At 45.7% G+C, this 24,356-nt stretch overlaps 1 protein-coding gene across 6 annotated transcripts in view; it reads left to right on the top strand.

The window, feature by feature from the left end:
• robo2 (roundabout, axon guidance receptor, homolog 2) overlaps positions 1 to 24,356 on the top strand; it is a 567,892-nt gene that overhangs the window by 208,233 nt on the left and 335,303 nt on the right. Inside the window, exon 1 of one of the 6 annotated variants that reach the window (XM_079559101.1) lies at positions 12,829 to 13,603. The exons of the other annotated variants lie outside the window; for them this stretch is intronic. Within the exon in view, the coding sequence (XP_079415227.1) occupies positions 13,549 to 13,603 (55 nt within the window). The 5' untranslated portion in view covers positions 12,829 to 13,548. Of the gene's footprint in view, positions 1 to 12,828; positions 13,604 to 24,356 lie in introns of those variants that run through there. 6 annotated transcript variants of the gene reach the window in all.

The following is a 24,356-nucleotide window of genomic DNA, read 5'->3' as shown; positions in this document are numbered from 1 at the left end:
AATATCCACATTTTGATTTGTTCCTTTGTTTATGAGAATAGATCAAACTTAGAACGTTAGAATTCAAATGTTTATGATTATAAATGTTTTGCATAGTTGTGTTTAGAAATTGATTGATTTTAAAAAGTATTTGATTTGTATAAACCCTGTTAACAGCTCCGAAACCCCTCATTTCTCTTCGGTGAGAGATTGTTTCTATAAAAACACAGACCTGATGAAGCCTCTTGGATCAAAGAATGTTGGTTGATGATTTGGCCTTCTAACAATAAGGCTGCAGCCTTTCCTCACACACAAACCTAAATCTTATCGACATAAAACAACAGCATTTCTTTCAGTTGTTGCTTGCATTAGTGTGACGATGACCCTGAAAAAGTGTCCTGAAGGTTGGAAAAAAAAAACTCTTGCCCAAGGAAAGATTGAGATGTTAGAAATGAGTTTGAGTGAGTTTGAAAACAACGAACTATTGAAACTTTACAAACGTAAAGGTGGCGTGTAAAGAAATAATAAAGAAGTGTAGGACCTTGGGCCTTGGAGCTGCAGAGTGTGTACAGGTGCAAACAGTCTGCTTTCTTATGGCGCTCAGCTATGCGCCCTCCCCAGGTGCCATTAGGGACGAGCCACTCTGATGTCTTCATTAATCACAGCAGCTCACGCTACGTCCCCCATAAGGCAGCGCCCCAAACCCCCCCACACACACACACATACATGGCGCCCCTCGTCCCCCGCTAAGAGCCCCCCGAATACCACTCACTCTGACGGAGAGAGATGCCGCTGCCTGGCCCCCTGACCCGGAACACAATTAAAAACACTTTAGCTGGTCCCAGTCGGCGCAGAGCGAGCGTGGTCGGCCGTAAGTGTGCGTTTTGTCTCCGTCACTCTTTGATTCATGGTGTGTTCCGTCTGCGGTAATTAACATGCGGTACATGTGTGGTGATATTAGTTAGAGAGGCGGCATTGGTCCTGTAGCTCCACGTCTGGCCCAGATACTGTGTCACGGACTCATCGCCACCAGAGTCAAAGGGCGAAGTCATGGACGACGTTCCAAACACAAGCATCACGGATGAATAAGGCCATGTAACCTGGTGGATGTGAAGCAGGAGGGCCTGGGTCGAACCGTTAAGGGACCGTGTGGAAAGTGGCTGGAGGGCCAACAGATGGGTTAAATGCAGAAACACATTTCCCTACGGGAACAATAAAGTATATGAAGAAAAGACGAGATCCACACAACTGTTAGCTCCCCAGCTTTTGAATATAAGCTCACCAAAGTGACGTTTCAGGCGATAAGCCCTTCTTCAGACAAAAAACAAACACTTTCTCCTCGTCTCATTAAGGTAAACTCATAAACGATCAGAATAGAGCTATTTTACCTAGTCAATGTTACATTGTTACACAAAGAACTTCTACAAACAAACTGCACATCTGAGCGTGTGCATGTGCTGACTTACCTTCAGTAATGATGAGCTCTGTTAAAAGCCTTTTGGCCCTTTGTTTGGGTGGGCTGCTGTTTGGTCCAGACGTTCAGACCTGGTTGCTGGTGCTTAGTTCCTTCTTCTTCTTCTCCTTCCTCTTCATCTTCTTCTTCTTCTATCAACTTAATGGCAGACTGCGACCCAAACTACGGTGCATTCCACCACCTACTGTATCTTGATTCGTTCCTTTGAACATATTTTGTTGCAGAAAACTGGCAGAAGACTGGCCATGGAAGACGATGAACACCCATGCAAAATGAGTGGCTTTGCGGCTATCTCTTTTCAGCTATGTGTCTGGAAAACAGTGGAAAGAAGTGCTTGGAAAACCAGAGCTTGTGCAGACTTATATTCACCTGTTTCCACCGTTTTTCCAACGCCTCAAACACTGACTCTGTAGCACTCTGTAATCCATATGTGATGACCATCTCCTTCATGGAAGAGGCCAGCTGCTCAAGTCTGCGGGGATTTAAACACACATGTGCACACTTTAAGTCACTTTAGTAGCTCGGACAGACTCCAGACTTTTCAGCCTCGGACTTCGCAATGTTTTGGAGTTTTTTGTTTAGATATCCAATTCCTGCATACGTTATTTAGCTTTGAACCTCAAAAAACAAGGCAACATTTTTTAACATATTTTTTTAATATTTCTTTTTTCTCTAATAATAATAATAATAATAATAATAATTATGCATTGGTTTTATATAGTGCTTTTCTGGACACTCAAAGATGCTTTACATTGCACTATTCGTTCACACCATACTCGGTGGTGGTATGCTACTATTGTAGCCAGAGCTGCCCTGGGGTAGACGGAAGCGAGGCAACCAGTCTGCGCCATTGGCCCCTCCGACCACCATCAACCACTCACTCACTCACACATTACATTCGCTAGGCTTCCTGGTGTTCCCAAACGGTCTCCCATCCAAGTCCTGCCAGGCCCTTCCCTGCTGAGCTCCAAAGGTCTGACGGGACTGGGCAGAGCAAAGGTGGTGTGGCCTAAACTAAAACCAAGCAAGACCTTTATTTCTACAGCGCCTTTCACAGACAGTCACAAAGCGCTTTACATGAGACAATTGTACATTCACTCCAGACTCGGTGGTGGTGAACTGCGTTTGTAGCTTCAGTTTCCCCTGGGGGAGACTGACAGAAGCGACTGCACACGTCTGCACCCACGTCTGACCCCCACCATACATCACACACATCATTCATCCTGGCCTGTTGTACATGTTTTTAGTTATCCAAACTCAGCTCTGAGCAAATCTTTGCTGCTAATACGTCAACAACACTCTAAATTTAAACCCGGCTCTATCCATTATTAATATAATAGACAACATTGGGTTTGTTGTCCTGGCTGACGGTGAGTGGAGGGTCTGTATGTGTCACCCGGAGCTGTGAGTGAGGACTCCCTGATGTAATGTGCCAGCTAAATAACAGCGTGGCCCGAGGGGAGATCACACTCCACTTCCCCCTCCATCACCGAAGCCATCTCCGCTTTGTTTACGCGCCGCGCCTTTCTTCTCCGTAAATGACCTCTCTCCAATCGCCGCTGTCTGGCTTTTATTCGCCCCTGAACCCTCGGCAACACTGATGACACGATACGTTTGAGCTCGGCTCTCGCGCTGCTCTGTGCGCGCCGGGAAGGAAAAGGAAAGCACAAGCGGCATTTTAAATCCAGCAAAAAAAATGAGAGTGGGCAGAAGAAAGGACTTGTATAGGAGGCAATTTGAGACCTGAAATAACCAAAATGAGTGTGGGGAGATTAGAAAAAGAGACATATCATGTAAACGCTTTTAACCATGTTATAGCCTAACAAAGCAAGTTATAGCCTAACAAACAAACCTGGAGTAGTACTTGACTTTATTCAGGCAGCTCTGAGTAAACATCTTCCCTGGTTGTTTTTTGTTCCACAGCAGAAGTGCTCCTGCAGAGAGAGTGTCCACTTCATTTTCATCATCTATAAACCAAACATCTACTGGGCCAAAGATGATTTACACCAAATAATACATAAATAATACTGTCTTTTCCTTTCAAACTTCCCTTAGAGAACCCCCAGATCCTTCTATTAGGGCAATGGTTCCCAAAATGGGCTCCAGGGGCTCCAAAGACTACTTACTTACTTTTCATGTACAATAATAACACATTCAGAGTCATAAGAGATTTGTGGATTGGACTTTGTGAATGGCTGTTAGGATATTTAATATATTTAATTCTGAAAAGTGAGATAAATAAATAGCAGGAAAAAAAAAAAACACACCCCACACAACGCAGGGATTTGAGCAAATATTTCTGAAATTGTTTTTAACCTCTTAATCCCCATCTTAACCAGGGGCATTTTTTCCAGTTCAGCTTTGCTAAAATCTAGAGACAAATCTCATCCAAAAGGATCATTTTCCTGGCACTGTCGTTGGCTTTTGACTTTATTTCATTGCTTTTTCGTTGCTAATTTGTGGCTTTTTTTTTCATTGCTTTTTCGTCGCCTTTTCATCACTTTTTTTGTTGCTCTGTTGTTGCATTTTCACCCTTGTCATCGTCTCATTTTTGTTGCTATTATGACACTTTTTTTTCAAGAAGCTTTTAGACTGGAGGACATATTGTGCACGGTTCAGGTGCAGGATTATAATAAAAAAACAAAAAAGCTAAACAGGGAGTTAAACATGTTTTGAACGGAGTAATTAACCCCTTAACTCCCACCTGAACCGAGCACATTTTCTCCAGTTTGGCTTTACCCCAGTCCAAAAGCTTCTGGAAAAAAGCAACAAAACTGAGACGAAAACAATGATGGAAATGTGACAAAAAAGTGAGAAAACATTGACAAAAAAGTGACAAAATGTGACAAAAAAATGTACAAAAATGTGATAAAAAATGACAAAAAAGTTAAAAAAATGAGTTGAATACCCAACAAAAAAATGATGGAAAAAAAATCTGATGACGTGAGGAAAAAGATCCTCTCGGTTCAGGCGGGAGTTAAGAGGTTAAAGTCTGGAGTCACTGACATTAAAGTTTTGATTTAGGCACACTCCGACTGACTGTGCAGCGGAAACCTGGAATAGTGTTTGTTAGCATGCTGCTAGCTGAAAGATGGAGGCTTGCATTCACTCTACGGTGTTTTATTCCTCCTCTTGCCTGCAGAGGGAGCTCCCATCAAACCGTGGCCGCTCTTGGTGATAAAGTGTGAAACGTAAACCAAAGGCAAAGCCAGGTCTGTTGGGCGCAGACCGGAGCTTTCATGTAGATATTGATTGTTGTGGAGTGTCCTGAGCTCATGTGCACCGTGAAACTAGGCCAGCCGAGTGTGGAAGGCACATTTACATGCACACCAAATTATTACGCAAATGACATTTTTCTAAGATTTTCTAAATTGTCAACTCAAATGAGAGTCAGCATAATTTTCAAGTCTTTAACTGGAAGAGGATCATTTAAATGTGGTGGAAAAAATTTCCTAGTGATAACGGTATTTAAAAAAAAAAAAAAATAGTAAAAACCTCAAAATCCACTGTTCCAAATTATTATGCAACTCATCGTTTCAATACATTTTAAAGCTTGTAATTAACTGAAAATGGTCATTTGTTGTATTTGTAGCATTCGGAGGTCATATTTACTGAAATCAAAAGCTATTTCAATCAAAAAAATATTAACAGGTCAAGTTATATTTTACCAAAGGAGCCCTTGTGTGAGAGCAGCTTCAAAATTCTTAAATCCATTAAACTTGTGAGTTTTTGGACAGTTTCTGCTTGGATTTCTTTGCAGGATGTCAGAATAACCTCCCAGAGCTGCTGTTTGGATGAAAACTGCCACCCACCCTCATAGAATTTTTTTTTGTTGAGGCTCCAAAGGTTCTCAATAGGGTTGAAGTCAGGGGAGGAGGGGGTCCACATCATGAGTTTCTCTCCTTTTATGCCCATAGCAGCCAGTGATGCAGAGGTTTTCTTTACAGCAGGACATGGTCCGTTGTCATGCATGAAGAGGATTTTGTTAGGGAAAACACGGCTCTTCTTTTTGTAGCATAGAAGACAGTGGTCAGTCAGAAACTCCATATATTTTTCAAAGGTCATTTTCACACCTTCAGGGAGCCTAAAAGGGCCTAAAGGGGCCGACCAGCTCTCTCCTCATGATTCTGGGCCAAAACATGACTCCGCCCCCTCCTTACTGACGTCACAGCCTTGTTGGGACATTGTGGCCATTCACCAACCATCCACTGCTCCATCCATCTGACCATCCAGGGTTACACGACCTCATCAGTGAACAAGACTGTTTGAAAATGAGTCTTCATGTATTTCTGAGCCACTGCAGCCGTTTCTGTTCATCAGCTTCAATTAACTGTTTAGGGGAGGCCCGGATAGAAGGTTTATGCACAACTGCAGCCTCTGGAGGGTCCTACACCTTGATGTTCGGGAGACTCCAGAGGCACCAGCAGCTTCAAATACCTGTATGCTGCTTTGTAGCATCTGTTCTCCTAATCTGATGTGTTTGTCTGGCAGAAACCGTCCATATTTTGCCATTATCTGCACAAACCTGAGTGTGCTCTGAATCATCCACAAATCTCTTATCAGTACGATGATCACACTTAATCTTTCATGAAATATCGAAGGTTTTCATACCTAGACCAAGACATTCAACTATTTCATGCTTTTCATCAGCAGAAAGACCCTTTTTCTTTCCCATATTGCTTGAAAATGATGATCTGCATAATAAAGTGGAACACCCTTTTCAGCAGTTTTTCCCTTAACTGGGCTTAACCTGAAAACTAATCATCCCAGGTCTCTGAGATTAATGTCAGTGATTCATAGAGCCCCAAGACACGATACCATCCATGAGTTTCATTATTATTATTATTTTTTTTACCTTTTTGACACAAAAATCCAATTTGCATAATAATTTGGAACACAGTGTAGATGATTATGACCGTATCTAAAAGAAACAAACATGGTGTGAATGTTTTTAAAGATCTTAAAGACCTTCCTCTGATCTGCGTCTCATAAATTCACTAAAATAAAAAAAAGTTCCTAAACAAATGATTTCCGTGCGCTCACACAGTTTCACTTTTGTTTTTACCGTGACGAAGCAAACAGTCACACATGGTTCTTTTGGGACTCTTCCTTTGGCAGCGGTCTGCAGTTCTCAGGATTGTTGAACCTGCCGCTGACTCGACAGCAGCTCTGATGTCCGGAGTTCTTGTTGGTCACACCCAGACTTTGGCCTTGGTGTTGGCGTGGGGCCCCGGGCGGCCCCCGCAGCAGTGACTGTGCAGCGGAAACCTGGAATAGTGTTTGTTAGCATGCTGCTAGCTGAAAGATGGAGGCTTGCATTCACTCTACGGTGTTTTATTCCTCCTCTTGCCTGCAGAGGGAGCTCCCATCAAACCGTGGCCGCTCTTGGTGATAAAGTGTGAAACGTAAACCAAAGGCAAAGCCAGGTCTGTTGGGCGCAGACCGGAGCTTTCATGTAGATATTGATTGTTGTGGAGTGTCCTGAGCTCATGTGCACCGTGAAACTAGGCCAGCCGAGTGTGGAAGGCACATTTACATGCACACCGCAAAGAGAGGGAAATATGAAGACAAATCGCCACGCTGGGCTGGGTGACAAGAGCGGGAGAGGCAGAGAGAGGGAGGGAGAGGGAGGGGGAAGTGAGAGAGAGGGAGGGAGGGGAGAGAAAACGTGGAGAGAGAGAGAGAGAGGGGGAAAGAGGGAGGGGGAGAGAGAGAGAGAGGGGAGGTAAAAAGGAGAGAGAAAGAGAAGGAGGGAGGGGGAGAAAGAGAGAGAGAAAGGGAGTGAGAGAGGGAGGGAGGGAGGGGGAGAAAGAGAGAGAGGGGGAGAGAAAGAGAGGGAGGGAGGGGAGAGAAAGACAGAGGGAGAGAGAAAGAGAGGGGGAGAAAGAGAGGGAGGGGGAGAAAGAGAAGGAGGGAGGGGGAGAAAGAGAGAGGGAGTGAGAGAGAGAGGGAGGGAGGGGGAGAAAGAGAGGGAGGGAGGGGAGAGAAAGACAGAGGGAGGGAGAGAGAGAGGGAGGGAGGGGGAGAAAGAGAGGGAGAGAGAGAGGGAGGGAGAGAGGGGAGAGAAAGACAGAGGGAGAGAGAAAGAGAGGGGGAGAAAGAGAGGGAGGGAGGGGGAGAAAGAGAGGGAGGGAGGGAGGGGAGAGAAAGACAGACGGAGAGAGAAAGAGAGGGGGAGAAAGAGAGGGAGGGAGGGGAGAGAAAGACAGAGGGAGAGAGAAAGAGAGGGAGGGAAGGGAGAGAAAGACAGAGGGAGAGAGAAAGAGAGGGAGGGAGGGGAGAGAGGGAGGGAGGGGAGAGAAAGACAGAGGGAGAGAGAAAGAGAGGGAGGGAGGGGAGAAAGAGAGGGAGGGAGGGGAGAGAAAGACAGAGGGAGAGAGAAAGAGAGGGGGAGAAAGAGAGGGAGGGAAGGGAGAGGAAGACAGAGGGAGAGAGAAAGAGAGGGAGGGAGGGAGGGGAGAGAGAGAGGGAGGGGAGAGAAAGACAGAGGGAGAGAGAAAGAGAGGGAGGGAGGGGAGAAAGAGAGGGAGGGAGGGGAGAGAAAGACAGAGGGAGGGAGAGAGAGAGGGAGGGAGGGGGAGAAAGAGAGGGAGGGAGAGAGGGGAGAGAAAGACAGAGGGAGAGAGAAAGAGAGGGGGAGAAAGAGAGGGAGGGAGGGGGAGAAAGAGAGGGAGGGAGGGGAGAGAAAGACAGACGGAGAGAGAAAGAGAGGGGGAGAAAGAGAGGGAGGGAGGGGAGAGAAAGACAGAGGGAGAGAGAAAGAGAGGGAGGGAAGGGAGAGAAAGACAGAGGGAGAGAGAAAGAGAGGGAGGGAGGGGAGAGAGGGAGCGAGGGGAGAGAAAGACAGAGGGAGAGAGAAAGAGAGGGAGGGAGGGGAGAAAGAGAGGGAGGGAGGGGAGAGAAAGACAGAGGGAGAGAGAAAGAGAGGGGGAGAAAGAGAGGGAGGGAAGGGAGAGGAAGACAGAGGGAGAGAGAAAGAGAGGGAGGGAGGGGAGAAAGAGAGAGAGAGAGGGAGAAAGAGAGGGAGAGAGAAAGAGAAGGAGGGAGGGGGAGAAAGAGAGAGAGGGAGGGTGGGGGGGGAGAAAGGGGGGAGGGAGGGGAGGGAAAAATGAGAGAGAAAGAGAGGGAGAAGGAGAGCGAGGCAGAGAGAGAGGGAAAAGAGAGAGAGTAGACCAACAGAATGAAAAAGGGCGCGAGACAGAAATAGCAATAAAAGAGGAAGAGAGAGAGAGAACTTCTAACACTGTAAAGGCTTTTCATGGAGCAGGTCTGGACATGCAGCCTGACAGACAAAGCTCAGGGAAAACACGGCCAAAGCTATCATTAGAGCAGCAGAGGCAGTTACAGGGGGGGTGTTACAGGGAGTTTATGGCAGTCAGATGAATGCTCCTCCAGCTCTTTTTCAAAACTCTTTATATTAATGTTTTCAAAAGGGATTTTTTTTTTTTTAACTTCCGATGCCCTCAGGTGGACGGAGCTTTAGAGGGGAGATCCAGAAGACTCTTAGGACAGATGCCCAATTATACACATGGGAGGAACACCAAATAAAAACAAAACAAAGCAATAGGACCAAAGACCTCATGCATCATACAGTGTGAATAACTGCTGCACCAATGGGCCGTGAGTGTGTCACATTACAGAAGGTAAAAGTCACGAGTTCAACCTTTCTGCATTCAAAAAAATAAACAATAAAACTAATTAAATTGTTGAAACTTTGATTGATATTTACCACAAATCTCAAACTAAATAATTGGAATAACCATCGACCACCATTGTGCCCATCATCTCATCTAATTCATGCTGAATGATCAGATTTACACATCACACACCCGCAAAGCTAAACGTAAAAGTACCAGGTACACATTTTTTTGGTACTTGTATTTTACTCAAGTATTAAAATGAATGCTTTTTACTTTCTGCCACATCTTCGGGCAGGCTTGCACTTTCTTACTCTGGACATTTTTAAATCTGGAATTGTGCCATCGGCGGCTGAATCAGAAGCTGCCAGGAAGTCATTGTGATCAAAAACATCATGGCCAGGTCAGAAAACAGCAGCACAATTCTACACAGGGTTTATACATGATGCCCAAACACAGTATTTGTAATAGCTCATATAACACAGACAAATGCATTCATGAAGGAGGACCAGCAGAGTGAAGATGAAGATGACGAAGTCCCAAAGATCCATGCTTACACTCTGCCCTCAGTGAGCCTGTCATTTTCTCTTTCTGTGTGGAGTTTGCCTGTTCTCCCCGCGTCTGTGTTGGTTTCCTCCAGGTACTCCGGTTTCGCCTACCACTAAAAACATGCACAATAGGCCAGGATGAATGAGAGTGTGTTTGAGAGGGCGCATGGGGGACGACGGATGGAAATTAGCCAATCCGATGTGGCTTGTTTACATGCATGAGACCCACGTATGTTCATTAAGGGGAGACACTACAGGCAAAAGTCAATTTTTTCAGTTTTCAGGTTTTGAGCCAAATTGGTCTCTGAACATACAAGCTTTCACCCGGAAACAGAAAATATGCCTAATCTTCACAATAACATGTTTAAATATTGCGCTGATTCAATGTTCCCCCATAGACTTATATGGGAGAACACAATTTCAAGGGCCTTTTTCTCAAAACACATTTTTCTGTCATTGTGGCGACACTATGTCCACGTCAGTCGGACCTAAAGACTTCACATTTTCCAGCCTTGGACTCAACAATATTTGGAAGATTTTTTCAGAGGGATTTTTTATTATTTAATCCCTTAAGCCCCATTTATTGAGTTTTGAATGTCAAAAAATAAGGCGAAAATTACATTTTTACAAAAAACTGCTTACAATAACAAGAAATCCCAAATCCCCTCTGAAAAAGTCTTGGTAACTCATTCATCAATAAAATGAAACCATAAATTTGAATGTAGCTCTATCCATTATTCAGATTTCGTCGCCAAAAAGATGGGAAATTTGGGGCATTTTAGGCATAAAACACCTTGTTCTTATATGAAAAGATAAAATGACAAAAAACAATGTATTTTTTTCTCACATTTATGTCAGTGATCGACAGCAAACGTTTCAAATTGATATCTGTAAATATACATGTTTTCCCTGTTCACCTGCAGTGTCTCGCCTTAACATTCACTGTCCCAACAAAATAAACAAATAAATAAATAAAATAAATAACAAACACTAAAAGACGAAGCCACTAAATTAAAATGTTGGTTTATAAGCAGGTTTATAAACAGGTTTCACAACTTGCAGGGTCACTTCTCTGGGTCGCCATCACGGAAATGAGCCTGCATGTTCATGACACTGATACATATGTTTTAGAATTAGATGCACAGTGTTTTTCCCCAACAAATATTTTTTTACAATATAAAGGAGGACAGAACTCATTTCATGACTTTTCTACAAATAAAACCAGCTGTAGTGGCACAAAAGAACCACACATTCACACAACTCCTCCAAATGTGCTTTATACCTTCACAGTAAATGTGTCCGTGTATAGAGTTCAGGATTGTGATGTCATATCGTTAAACATCATGGGATTTTGCAGCAGAACTAATGGAGATTGTTCTTTTTCTCCACTTTTTATACTGTTTTTAGCTCATGTCAGTCTATGGAAAATGCTTGCTTTACAGCCACAAACATGGCGGATCTCCATGGTAACAGTGCATTCTGTCGAACTCTTCCATAAGCATGGCAGTGAGCATTGTATCAACAAACAGCAGTAACTGAGTTTGAGTTTTAAGCTTGTATTTCTGTTCAGATTTACAATACTTGCTAAGTATAAGTAAAACGTACTCTGATACTTTTCCTTTTCCAGTTTTCAACAGTTCTTCCACTGATCACTCCTCTGCTGATGGAGAGCTCTCCTCCACAGCTGCCGTTCCCTTCCTCTCCAGCAGGGGGAGCCCACAGCTCGTCCTATGAGGCTGCAGGGGTGAGGATGTTGCCGGGCAGTAAAGCTGGCAGCCTCCACAGTAATCCCGCTTCCATAAACACAACATGCCTGTGCTTCCCCCATATCCATAATTATTTCAGATGAGACCAATCTGAATTCCCCGCTAATCCCGGGCAGGTCAGGCCCGTGTGCCGGGGGGGAGAGGCGAGGGGGACGGCCAGCGCCTTCCACACACGCAGCTGTGGTCAATCATTTATTGATTTCTGACCGGGATCATATTTACAATTCTGCCTCAATATCCCCGCGCATTAATATCACATGCAGGGCGTCGGCGTCGGGTTTCTCTCCATATGGAAACCGTGCTCCGTGTAAACACAGGGCCCGGCTTTGTTTGCCTTAGAATCTTCACTTATTGATTCAAATTGAGCCATGCGATGCAAAAGAAATCGTTCATATCTGCCGCCATAAAGGTCGGATTTGCTCATATAGACGAGGCCGGGCCGGTTATTGGATCCTGAGGTATTTCTAATCGCGCATAACGATGTGTATGATGTGTATTTGTGAATCGGTCGCGTTGAATCGAATAATTGGTAACTTTATCAAACGATTATCGACTTAATGTCAATATACAGGACAATTTATATCAACAAGATTGTACACATGACACCCCCCCCCCCCCCCCCCCCCCCCCAGTAATATCCCACAATTAATCGTCATTATGCACAAGCACATAATGACGATTAATCGATTCACTGATTAATCATGAACATCCATATTGACAGAAATCAGGCGACTTGGGCAGGTTTTCAGTAGTTCATTTACTTTGGAGGATCTGTACTGTGCTTGTGCAGTACTTTTGTTGAGAGAAGACAAATATGCAATACTTTATAAATAGAGGTTTTGAAGCGAGTGCCTTGGTAAGTGGATACACACAAACAATTGAAACATTGCACATCAAAGTCAGTTAAATCCATGATTATCTGGTTCCTTAAGACCAGTGTGCATGATAAATAGTAGATCACAGATAATTATAAGTTAGGTCAAGTATTCATCCAGATTTGACTAGATTTGGCCTAGAATTGGTGTGATTGGGGAATAGAAAGACTGTTTCCACATTTGGGATTTTTTTCCTTTGGACATTTCTTCTAACAATCCTACATCAGGGACAGATCACTGACTCTTGTCCTCGTGTGAGAGAGGAACATCAAGTACATGGGACTATCTGACAATACTAGGGCTTCATTGCGCCTTCGTTTCTCTGTTTTGTCCATGCAACTTTCAAAACCATCCAAGAAGGAGTCACAAATGTAGCAAACGGATGCGCCTGGACACGCGGACAGCCCGCTTTTCACATCGTGCCATGAAGTTCTGTGCGTAATTGCGCGTTGTGTCCTTGGATGGAGCTGTGCTTGTCCCGCGCCGTCTCCTCTCTCCCCTGTTATACTCCCCGTGGCGCGTAAGTGTCCCCGCTGCGCGTGCGTGTGCAGCGCGTGCCGTGCTCCTACAGCGCCAGCACAACCCGAGCGCGCCGTCCACCCAACCAGCCAACCAACAACCAACCAACCAACCAGCAGCCAGGCTCCCTCTCTCTGCTCGCCGCGGAGGAGGATGTTCTCCTGACTTGTGACTTTTGGCGTCTCGCTCTATACGCATGGGGACTTCACCAAAACAACATAACAGAACTTTTGGAGAGGGCATAAGAAATGAGAATAGAGACAGAGAGAGCGCGCCGCGCCGCTGGAGGATCCGGGACGTGCGCTGATCGCGGGTGAATGAAGCGTGGGGACATCGCGAAGATTGAAGAGCTGTCAACGGCAACGCGAGCGGAGGAGCGCGGGCAGGGGAAGGAAGGGAAAGAAGGAAGGAGCTGCAGGGGAGGCTCGTGATTCCGATGAGGAGCTGCTTCTTCGAGCCGCGGGAGACGTTCCACCGGTCCCGAACACGTCCCGGGAGCGAGTATAGGTCAAAGCCGGCGGGGCGAGCGCTGAGGTCGGGATAAGGCGCAGCTCCAGGGCGCGCCGCCGCTCCATGGATCTCTACTGCACTTTTGGGGATTCTTAAAGCCGGCGTTTGATAGAGATTTCGGATCAGTACCTGCTCCAACAAGAACACACTCCGCTCTGTATTTTCTTTTTTCCATTTGGGATTTCTGCCGCATAACTTGTGGATTTTACGCGCGGACGGTGGATGTTTTAATATGCGAGGATGAGTCCGCTGGCGCTGGTGCTCGTGGCTGGATTACTGTGTTTACAAGTGGACGGTGAGTGCAGCTGCTCCGCGTCGCTCTTTCAAACTTTTAAGCTGTTTATGAATGATCCATGTGTCTTTTGTCGGGCCCTTTTATTCATTCAGTGAGACGCACCCAGTGGACATTTGGATACGCGGTGTTGAGCCATGGTGCACAACATGCTTCACAACTGCGCGCTTTGGAGAAATGTGTGCTGATGGAGGATTCAGAAATCTGAAATGGTTTCCCTGGACTCATCAAAGGGCCACGCAAAAATATATTTGAAGGAATGAGATAATTGTAGTAGCTGCATGTTTCATCCAAACATTCTCAGTGAGTTTCAACAGATTGTCCCTCACAGAAGACCCAGAATAACGACTTACTTATCTCACAATGTGTAAAGTCTTTTAGTGGCTAGGCTCACAGATCTTTTCTGTGGGTTCTGCAGTAGATTTCTCACCTCCACATCAGATTTGATGGTGAGGCAGGACTCACACCCTTTCACTTGAAGCGTCTCACTGGCACATTTTGGCAGCGGCGCGCCTCAAGACTTCTGATTCTGTGATCAAATTGTTTCTCATTATAATACCTATGTATCAATTATGAGCACAGACTATGCGTTGGCTGCGAATATTTCTCCAGGATTGTATTGAATTGGATTGGGTTTGTGCGTAATGCTGGTGCACTATAGTGAACTGTGATGCCTTTTGCGCAGATTTGGATTTCAGATTTTGAATTATCTCCTGTCCCTCCCATCCCCACTCCTACCTGTGAACAGCTCATTTGTGGTCAGAGTACTTAAGGTCTAGGTGCAGGCACAGCAGGATCGTGCCCCCCTTCTTACACACCTCCCATTCGGTCGATGAATTTTTAATAATAATCATCTCGGCGGCAGAGTGGTTGGTCATTTTCTTATGCCGGAGCAACACCCCCCTCTCCGCTCCTCTCCTCTCCTCTCCCCTCTCCATCTCTCACTTCATCTCTATTCCACCGCTCTCCCCGCGCGCTCTCTGTGTGCCAAGTCAGCACCAGCAGCTCTGTGATTTTACAAGCGATCCATCGACGTGCGGTGCAAAGTGTTCTAATGGCAGAATTAAAAGGAGCAGGGTGGCTGTGATGACCTGCATTAGTCAAGGGGGGGAGAGGAGAAGGACCGCTCTGGTGTCAGAGTCAACAAAGAGCATTGAGAGATGACTGTAGGCCTGACGCACAAGGATATCTGCCTGTTCAGGAGGAGCAGTTAAGGAATGTGCTGAAATGAAGGTCTTCATTGACATCAAGAGAAACATGTTTGATTCCAAGTGCATGTGGCAAAAAAAAACATCGCCCAAAACAGTTTCAAATGATTTGGACGATTCCTTTGTTCACGGAAACGGGTGAATGTCTTAAGAAATCCAATGTTCAGTCTGACTTGCCGCCACCTGTATGGGCCCCATATTTGTATAGTATATGCAACATGCGGCTTAATCTGCTCATTTAAGCAGTAAAGTCAACATATCTGATAGTTCCTCTAGTGGGGAAATGAAATGTGTCCTTGTGTATGGCGTAAAACATTTGTGGAAAAAAAAGACCATTGACCTTTGTGTGCCTTTTCTATCCTGAACTATAGCAGCTGTACTTGACGGTGTTGCTTCCTGAAAGTTGTGGAACCTGCTCATATTGGGATGTTCCACATGGCTTAGGAAAGATAGCAGTGATTTCAGTGTTTCATTGTTTGTAAACCCAACAATATCCGGTATGGAGCCTTTGAGCTTTACGCAAATCCCCTGTTAGTCAATCTGTTCCTTTTGTTTTTGTCCGTTGCCCCTGAGGAAGACTTGCCTTCACCTTCCGCTACTTTTATTCATTTATTTGACTTTTATTTAAACTATTCCCTGGAACTAAATCTTTTGGGGTTCCATTCGTATAGCCGACCAGCACGTTTTATATTGAGTATCTGTAAAGAGTCTGCTTCATCACTGAGAGGCACACATTTGGATATGACCTATAAAAAAAAGACTGAAATGCATGTGTGGACTGGCTTCAACCGCTTATGCCAATCATTTGCGTTCCTCACGTGTTGCTGACAGTTTCTTGCGCTCGTCCGGGGTTGCCTTTGCAGAAATAAAGAGATCCAGTCGTTGGATCGATCGTACTGTATCACAGAATGGCTCGCTGGGACCGAGGAGTCCTCCAACGGGTTCACAAAAGGAGAAAAGATGATGCAGGAACGTGCAAAACGAGCTTTAAAATGCCCCCCCCCTTTGAAGCAGCGCGCCCCGGCGGACACAAAGGCCCCGAGATGCCGGTGAGCGCGGCTGAATGAGCGGCTGAATGAGCGGGCCACACCTTGCCGGCTCATTCAGTGCTGCGTGTCAGAGAATAGAGAGAATGCGGGGCAGGGTTCCGCAGACGGACGGAGCGGCTGGTGATTCATCCGTGTTTACTCTGCGCCGTGTTTGTTCAGCGCGGCCCCCGCTCTCTTCTGTTCTCGCCAATCATCTTTTTCTCCCAGCCCGTTCGCCCGTCAACGCCACTTTCTGCTCCATTGTGTGCGGCGGGGTTTGGCGGAGATCGGTGCGCTCGCTTCGGCGATGGATCGGCCTGAAGGTTTTTTGCACTTTTGAATTGTGGTTTGTTCATATAAGTCCCATGTTGTGCCCAGTTTTAGCTTTTGGAAACACTTCTCCAAGCCTCAGCCTAATAATTCGAGATGTTAACGATAATCTCACATGGACTGCTGGAGCCCGCACAACTCTGAAAGAAAGAAACCTCCAATCCGAAACTCTCCAAATCAGTATCTGCGGATTCTGGATTAGGTCCAAACCCAAACATGTTTATACTTTGAACACATTGTGCATGCTTCTGAATATCCTCACCACTCTTGGACTCTTAGGAGAAGATGATTGAACCTTATTTCATGGACGCTGAGAGAGAGGATGATGAACTTTTTGTTTCACGTGGACTGGACCGTCAATTACAGAGATATCACCCACGAGAACGAACAATATCCAACTCTTTACAATGTCGAGATATTGTATTGGTGCTGTATCTCCCTTTTTGCATCTGCCTTTAGTTGCTATTAGCGAGCTGATTTGTAGTGGAGGCCATCTGAGTGCTAAAATAAGTGTCTAAAGAGTTTTATTCCCTGAAAATTTGCAGTCCTAGCTTGTCTTGTTGAGTTATTGGGCAGATTCTTATGTTGACATTGTGTCATTATGTAAAGCCCTGCTGTTGTGACATTGAGCTACAGACAAAAGTGACTAAAGTAGGCTACATAGACAGTAAGGGCACATTATTACGCTGTTCTTTTGTCCAGCATCGCCCCTTTTTTCCCATCCAAACTGGCTGGTTGCTAAGCGGTAGCTCGTGGCGTCACTAAGTACAGCAGCGCTTCTTCCTCCTCTCCATCCTCCCTCAGTGTCCCTCCCCCTTTAACCCCCCCACCCCAACCCACCCACTTACTCCCCATCCCGCACACCAGCGCGCCCATCAACAGGCCCTTCCTTTATTAAGGGCTAATCTGAGAGCCCTTGGAGCGGGAGGAGCCTGCTTTTTAAGAGACTACTTAGGCTCACAGAAAGGGTGTATTCAGTCCCACAGTGGAGCGGGCAGCAGAGTGCTTGCCCAGTTGAATGTGGGCCGTTTGTTTAGTGCTCGGTGATGAGCGCTATAGGAGCGCATGGAAGCTGAGGAGTCAGTCAGGGCAACGGGGTCGTCCAGTCACGTCCAGGAGTTTGCATGGGGCAGTTGTTAGTCCGATGTAGATATGATAGATTTGAACTATTCAATGATCTGATTTTGATTTTTGGACTAAATGTTTCCTTTGTAGAGGTGTAAACTACAAGGTTAGCAAGTTTAAGACAAATGAAGACGGGAGGCAAGGCTAAAGGATGTTTTGTTGGTTCTAAGAGTACTGCGCTGTCTCCTTCAGTGGTTTTGGACTTTTCACACGAGTGCCGCCTCATTTGACTGTCCAAGTTCCACAATGGCCTGGAGTAAATCAGGACCAAACCAGCTCTACAGTCAACCTCAGCTGGACCAGCCTAGGCCTAACGGCATGGCTCACGACAACGATAACCTGCTGATACTGCGATAACCTTTTTTTTAGACATACATATTTATAATTTACATTGTTTTCATTTTTCAGAAACACAATAAATCAACCACAAATGAATTGTATCTATAATTATAAAAACTATAATTAAAAGTCACATTTGTGTGAGTGTTTGCTTATTATACTTTTATCTGCTTTATACTAATAGGCCATTAATAATACGCTTGTTCATAGCCAACCTTTAACCTAGCCCTAAACCTAACCCTTAAATGATTACTAATGCGTGTAATGAGCGCACCTTAATCTAAAGCGATACCAAAAAATACACCAAACTTAAAGGCGTTAGTAAAGCATCCATGAAATATCATCTAATTAAAATGAATCCATTCTATAATTGCATATGACCCTGAAAACCTTGTAGAGTAGCCCAAGTATCACTAGTGGGACACAAAGTTTATTAATGCTTCATTTTGATATACACATATCACTTAATCTTGTATTCCAAAGGGAAACCCATTTAGACCCAAGGAGAACATCCAGACTCCCTACAGAACCCCCTTCCTGCACAGGAACTGTGTGGGGGGAACACTAATGCTCAGCACGACTCACACTCACCTTAATATGGCCAGAGAGGGACAAACAGTCACTGCAGCTGCAGCTACAAGTTTACACCAAACGATACTCCCACTGCTTTTGTGCACGCCTCCCATAGTGGACTTGACCCCTGGCCTTGTCAGTTATTCTGGGCCGTCCCACATGCTGCTCTGTGATGTAGGGAGCGCTGCATGAGGGGGGGTAGGGGGTGGGGTGGTGGCGGCCTCATGCCCTGCCCTTCCCCTCTAGTGACAGAGGTGGTAGTGAGAGATCAGAGGGCACTACAGGAAAAAAGAGCGTTCCACTCGGAGGAAACTTCGCACTAATGCCTTTATGATTGTGTGTGGGCTGAAACTGACATTTGAAATGGGGACCACAAGCATGTTTACGGAGCCAGCGGAAGGAAAATGAGCCGAGTGGAGGATGTGGGCTAATTAGATGGGTAATTTGCTGTGGTGCTTGTTTGAGGTCTAAAACGATCAGTACGTGTATAAAACAAACACAGCAGGAGTAAACAAAGCTGTAGAAATATGCTCACTTTAATCAAAGGGATTAATATCAGAGGCATCGGCCGCCTTCCAAGCATGATCATCTGAGGCAGTGAAAGTAGAACACGAGGCAGAAAAGAGGGGGAGAAATGTATTAAATGTATCTATGTCATTGTATTATCACATGTTTGTTTGGATGGTGAATACAATCAGTCAGACCTTGAGCTAGCAGGGTTTCTGAATTATTACATATTCATGTTAAAAATAATATGATTGTTAAAACCTTTGTGCATTGAATTAATCAAAAATAAATTCATATATATTATATATTTAGATATTTTCCCATTTTTAGTAAATTTCACACAAATGTGTCAATTTACTTAAAGCATCCGCATTTGACTTCATTCATCTGCTTAATATAATTTAGAAACAGTAAATACATAGATTTGCTAAATTGGTGGCATTCGAAATGCTGCGTCTGTGCAATAAATAGCATAAACTTTGACTTGCTGCATGAACCCTAGATGGAGATTAGCCTATTGTGCATGTTGAGGGGGGAAACAGAGCACCTCCTCTCCAGGGAATCGAACCTGGGACCTTCATGCAGCGAGGTGCTAACCACTGTCTTGACGGCTGTGAAACATGAATGTTCGATATAGGCAATGCTTTTAGCCTGGATTCATTGGTTTATTAAGTACTATATTACAGAGTACATGGTTTTCAGAATCCTACTACTTCAAAGCTCTGTGGTGTTAGTGTCTGCTCAGGTCTGTAAGTGCTGGTCAGTCTTTTCCAGAGAAGTGTCCGGTCCTTCACAGTGAGTGTGCCCTGGAGACTCGAGTGCTGATAGCTGTTTGAATGAAAAGTGTTTGAAGTATTAAGTGTAATGGGATGTTGGGCCAGATTAAAACACTGGGGCTAAGTGAGAAGAAAGCTGAGGTCAGCGAGAGAGAGAAATGTGACTGGTTTCCGCTCGGGTTAGCGGCGTCGTGGTCATGTTTTTGGGGATAAAAGGGTGACGTCAAGGATATCCACTGTCTCCGGAAGTCTCCGCTGTCCTCGCAGCGTTTGGACTCCACCGCTTACTGTATGATTAAGAGCTGAGATGAGGAGTGAGATGTGGACTGACTTAGGAGGTGATGGTGAGAGGAAGTGAATGAACGAGGAGTGGAGGGTGTGAGGGACTGCAGAGCACTGGGCTGTCCACCGGAGTCACCATCCAAACTGGACCAGCGGACTCACGTTTGGGAAGTGCAATCAACTCCAACTTCAACTTACAGCTTCTGTATGGAAATGCTTGCAAGTTCATGGATTGACTTTTATCTTATTTTAATCTACAAATAAATGTATCAGATACAGATACAGATGCAAATGTACATGTACATGTACATGTGCCTAAACATGACAGGAGACAGGATTGGCCTGGGTGCATTATGACCCGACAGGACATTATGAAAATGTCAATGTCTTCCTTTAAGACAGGGGAACATGTAGTGAGTCAGTGAGTGGTGGTTGGAGGGGTGATGGCACAGACTGGTTGCCTCGCTACTGTCTGCATACCCCAGGGCAGCTGTGGCTACATTAGTAGCTTACCATCACCGAGTATGGAGTGAATGACTAATGCAATGTAAAGCATCTTTGAGTGTCCAGAGAAGCACTAGCCTATGTAAATAACAACAAAAAGCATTGTTATCCGATCAGAAAGCGGATCCTAGAGTTCAAAACTGTTTGGAAATAGACCTAAAATGACTCTCTCTGACCCCTGTCCCTGATAAAGTCCCAGTCAGTGCAAGTGCAGCCTCGAGTCGTTAAAGCTCAGTGGCTGAACTCTAGAGATTCTGAGCTTTCAAATGAGGAATGACCAAAATGTGCCTTAACTCCACAATGTGGTATCTGGTTCATCTCATGCCATTGCTATTTTCGTACAAAATCCATACATCCATAAAAGGTGTAATGCAGCCACTCTCTCCTCCACCTCACCCACCTGGAGAGCGCCTACAGCCTTCAGGGACGGGAGGAGAGTGACTTATAAAGTATACAAACAATAATCAAATCATATTAAAGCAACATCAGTGATCACAGAAACCATAAATAACAAATGAAACACTCAATGCCAGTGCTGCAGCAACTACCCCATACCCACCACTGATCAGTCAGCTGACAGCAAAAACAAACAACATAAACAAAGCATTAAGAAAGTAGTCAACTAAACTCCACCATATAAAGCAACAATACAAAAAGCAAAAGACTAGAACAAACACATACAAAAACGACCAGTGAAAGGAGAAGTAAAAGCCACCCTTTCACTAAAGGATTTAGGAGCGTTTTACAGAATCCCTAGTTTAAAGGAAATCCTCTTCCCCCGTCCTGTTTCATCTCCTTGTTATCACGGCCTGGCCTGTGCTCGTCTTATGGGGGTGGATTCCACAGCCCTTCGTGCACCTGCGACATTCAAAGACGCCACGCTCCTCTGATGAATGTGCGGCGTCACCTGCTCGCCACACCTGTACTTTGATTCTCCCACACCTGCCTACGCACTCCCCGACACACTCTCCTACACACTCCCCTACACACTCCCCTACACACACCTGCCTACACACTCCCCGACACACTCCCCGACACACACGCCTACGCACTCCCCGACACACTCTCCTACACACTCCCCTACACACTCCCCTACACACACCTGCCTACACACTCCCCGACACACTCCCCGACACACACCCCTACATACTCCCCTACATACTCCCCTACATACTCCCCTACACACTCCCCTACACACACCTGCCTCCACACTCCTGCCTCCACACTCCCCGACACACTCTCCTACACACACCCCTACACACTCCCCTACACACACCTGCCTCCACACTCCCCGACACACTCCCCTACACACACCCCTACACACTCCTGCCTCCACACTCCTGCCTCCACACTCCCCCACACACTCCCCGACACACTCCCCCAGGGCATGCTGGAGATCTGTGTGCTTTTCATAACATGCTTTGATTTGGTCTTAGTCATATCTTTACATGTTTTTTTCTTCTTCTCTGCAAATTAGTCGATTAAATTTATTGGCAATTTCATCAAACAAAATGTGCCACAAATGGCGTTGTTCATATTGTACGACTCCGTAACCTGGCAGAAGACCGATTTATATATATATATATATATATATATATATATATATATATAGGCTCCGACAGATGACAGACAGATGACGTGCTCAGTGAATGTCTCAGACAATGGGGAACAGAAGATGAGGTGCTGGAGGTCCCGTCATGGGAGGACAAGCCCCTACACGGCATGTACCACCGAAACATAACTGAAGTGGCGGATATACAGAAATCCTACCAATGGCTAGACAGAGCCGGACTAAAGGACAGCACAGAGGCTCATCATGGCTGCACAGGAGCCTTGAGCACCAGAGCAATAGAGGCCCAGATCTACCACACCAGACAAGACCCCAGGTGTAGACTGTGCAAAGAGGCCAATGAGACAATCCAGCTTTACATAACTGCAGGGTGTAAGATGCTGCAGGGAAAGCTTACACGGAGCGCCATAACCAAGTGGCTGGTATAGTGTACAGGAACATCTGTGCAGAGTATGGGCAGGAAACCCCAAGGTCAAAGTGGGAAACACCTCCAAAGGTGGTCGAGAATGACCGAGCCAAGATCCTGTGGGACTTCCAGATACAGACGGACAAAATGGTAATGGCGAACCAACCGGACATTGTGGTGGTGACAAAGAGCAGAGGAGCCATTGTGGTCGACATAGCAATACCAAGACTTCAACATCAGGAAAAAGGAACACGAGAAACTAGAGAAACACCAGGGGCTCAGAGAAGAGCTGGAGAAAACCTGGAGGGTGAAGGCATTAGTGGTGCCCGTGGTCGTTGGGGCACTCGGGGCAGTGACCCCCAAACTGGAGGAGTGGCTCCAGCAGATCCCAGGAAATACGTCAGACATCTCGGTGCAGTTCTAGGAACAGCAAAGATACTGCGCAGAACCCTCACTCTCTCAGGCCGACGGTAGAGGACCCGAGCATGGAGGAAAAAGAGACCGCCCGCAGAGGGTGAGGAAGAGTTTTTTGTTTTATATACTGATTGGCAGTGTGAAAAACATGAGTGTACTCCTATAAATCTGGAACGACTCCAGTTTAAATCATTGCCAAAGAACAGCGCTGACTTCCATCGAGGCGTTTGTTGCTGACTGGCTGAACACAACAAGCTCTATTCAGCGACAGCAGATGCTTAACAACAAACCACTGATTGTAAATTACATAATGTGTAGTTTACAACAATATTTTTCAGTTTTTCGTACATGTGTAGCGTCTGAGCATTGCGTAGAGTATATTAATTTGCCATAGGCAGGTAAACAGTGCAATGATAAGAACCTGTCAACTCACTTTATAAAAAAATAATCAAATACAGTATATTAACGCATAGTATGCGCAATATTCAGTCACATGTTAGTGCATGAACGAGGGAGGACTTCAAGTGCATCTATTTGTTCTCTTTAAGATCAGGAGCCTGAGGTGATGGTGATGGTCTCTGTGTGTGCAGCAGCAGTGGGGTCAGTGTCGTCTGATGATGCTGTGGGCCGTCTTCAGACGGTGCTGGTGGATGTCCTGGTTGGTGGGGAGACTGCACTTTAGAGCTTTATGATGTGATGGTGTGATGGCTGCTCACACCGTGATGCAGCCCGACCGCAGGCTGTTGATGGTGCACCTGTAGAAATGAGTCTGGTTGGTGGTGTTCATTCCAAACAACCTCAGCTTTCTCAGAAAATACAATTACAATTAATGTTTTTAGGTAGTGTCACCCTGTTTTGCTGTCAATTCAGAAAGCTCATGTCCACATTTATTTGTGTAAATGTAACCCCGGTGGTCGAAGCACCTTCACCTCCCCCCCCCCCCACACACACACACACACACACACACACACACACTGGAGACACGCAGGGCCCCGCGTGTGGTTAACATGCAGCAGATAAAGGCGGGATGTTGCGGAGGGGAAAGCCCGTCTAATTACAGAGCGCTGATTAGGAGCATCCTAAGTGAGGCCGTATTGATCATTGGTAAAAAGAGGGAGCAGCAGTTACAGGGCAAACGACAGATTAGGCACTGAAGGACGGATGGGACGGCAGTTCTTATCTGTGCCCGGCCTGATTACCTTCAGGGAATGGAGAGGGGGAACGCACCATAGGCATGATGGGAACAAGCCAGTGTCGGCGAGGTTAATGAGGAGCACTTTCACCACACGGTCTGCTGCTGGAGCAAGTCTGGGAACTCACAAAGCAGACCAACAATGCCAGATGTATCTGAGAACACAGCAGAGAAGTGTGAGAACAAGAGCATGCTAAAGGTTTGAACAAGTAGTGATAGGACTGGGTTGTAAATGAGAGACTTTTTGCCTCAAGAATGAAGATTTACAAAGATGGGTCGGTTTCCCACGCTTACTCATTCACAAATACTAACATGTTTGGTATCCACGTGTAGCAGGAAAGCAACCGAGATGACGCTGTAATCCAGAATAATCATTTCGGGCCCCTGTGTTCTTCGTCGCGGCCTCTCGTCTGTCTCTTATAGACGAGGTCACCGGGTGATCAAAATGCATGAGCCTGTCTGGGATGGGACATGTTTGGGGGAGATGGACAGCGCGGGTCGC

This window comes from Gobius niger, assembly GCF_951799975.1.
Source record: "Gobius niger genome assembly, chromosome: 1".
Classification (NCBI taxonomy): domain Eukaryota; kingdom Metazoa; phylum Chordata; class Actinopteri; order Gobiiformes; family Gobiidae; genus Gobius; species Gobius niger.
The sequence above is the reverse complement of the archived record's forward strand: the minus strand, read 5'-3'. Positions and strand labels throughout refer to the sequence as shown.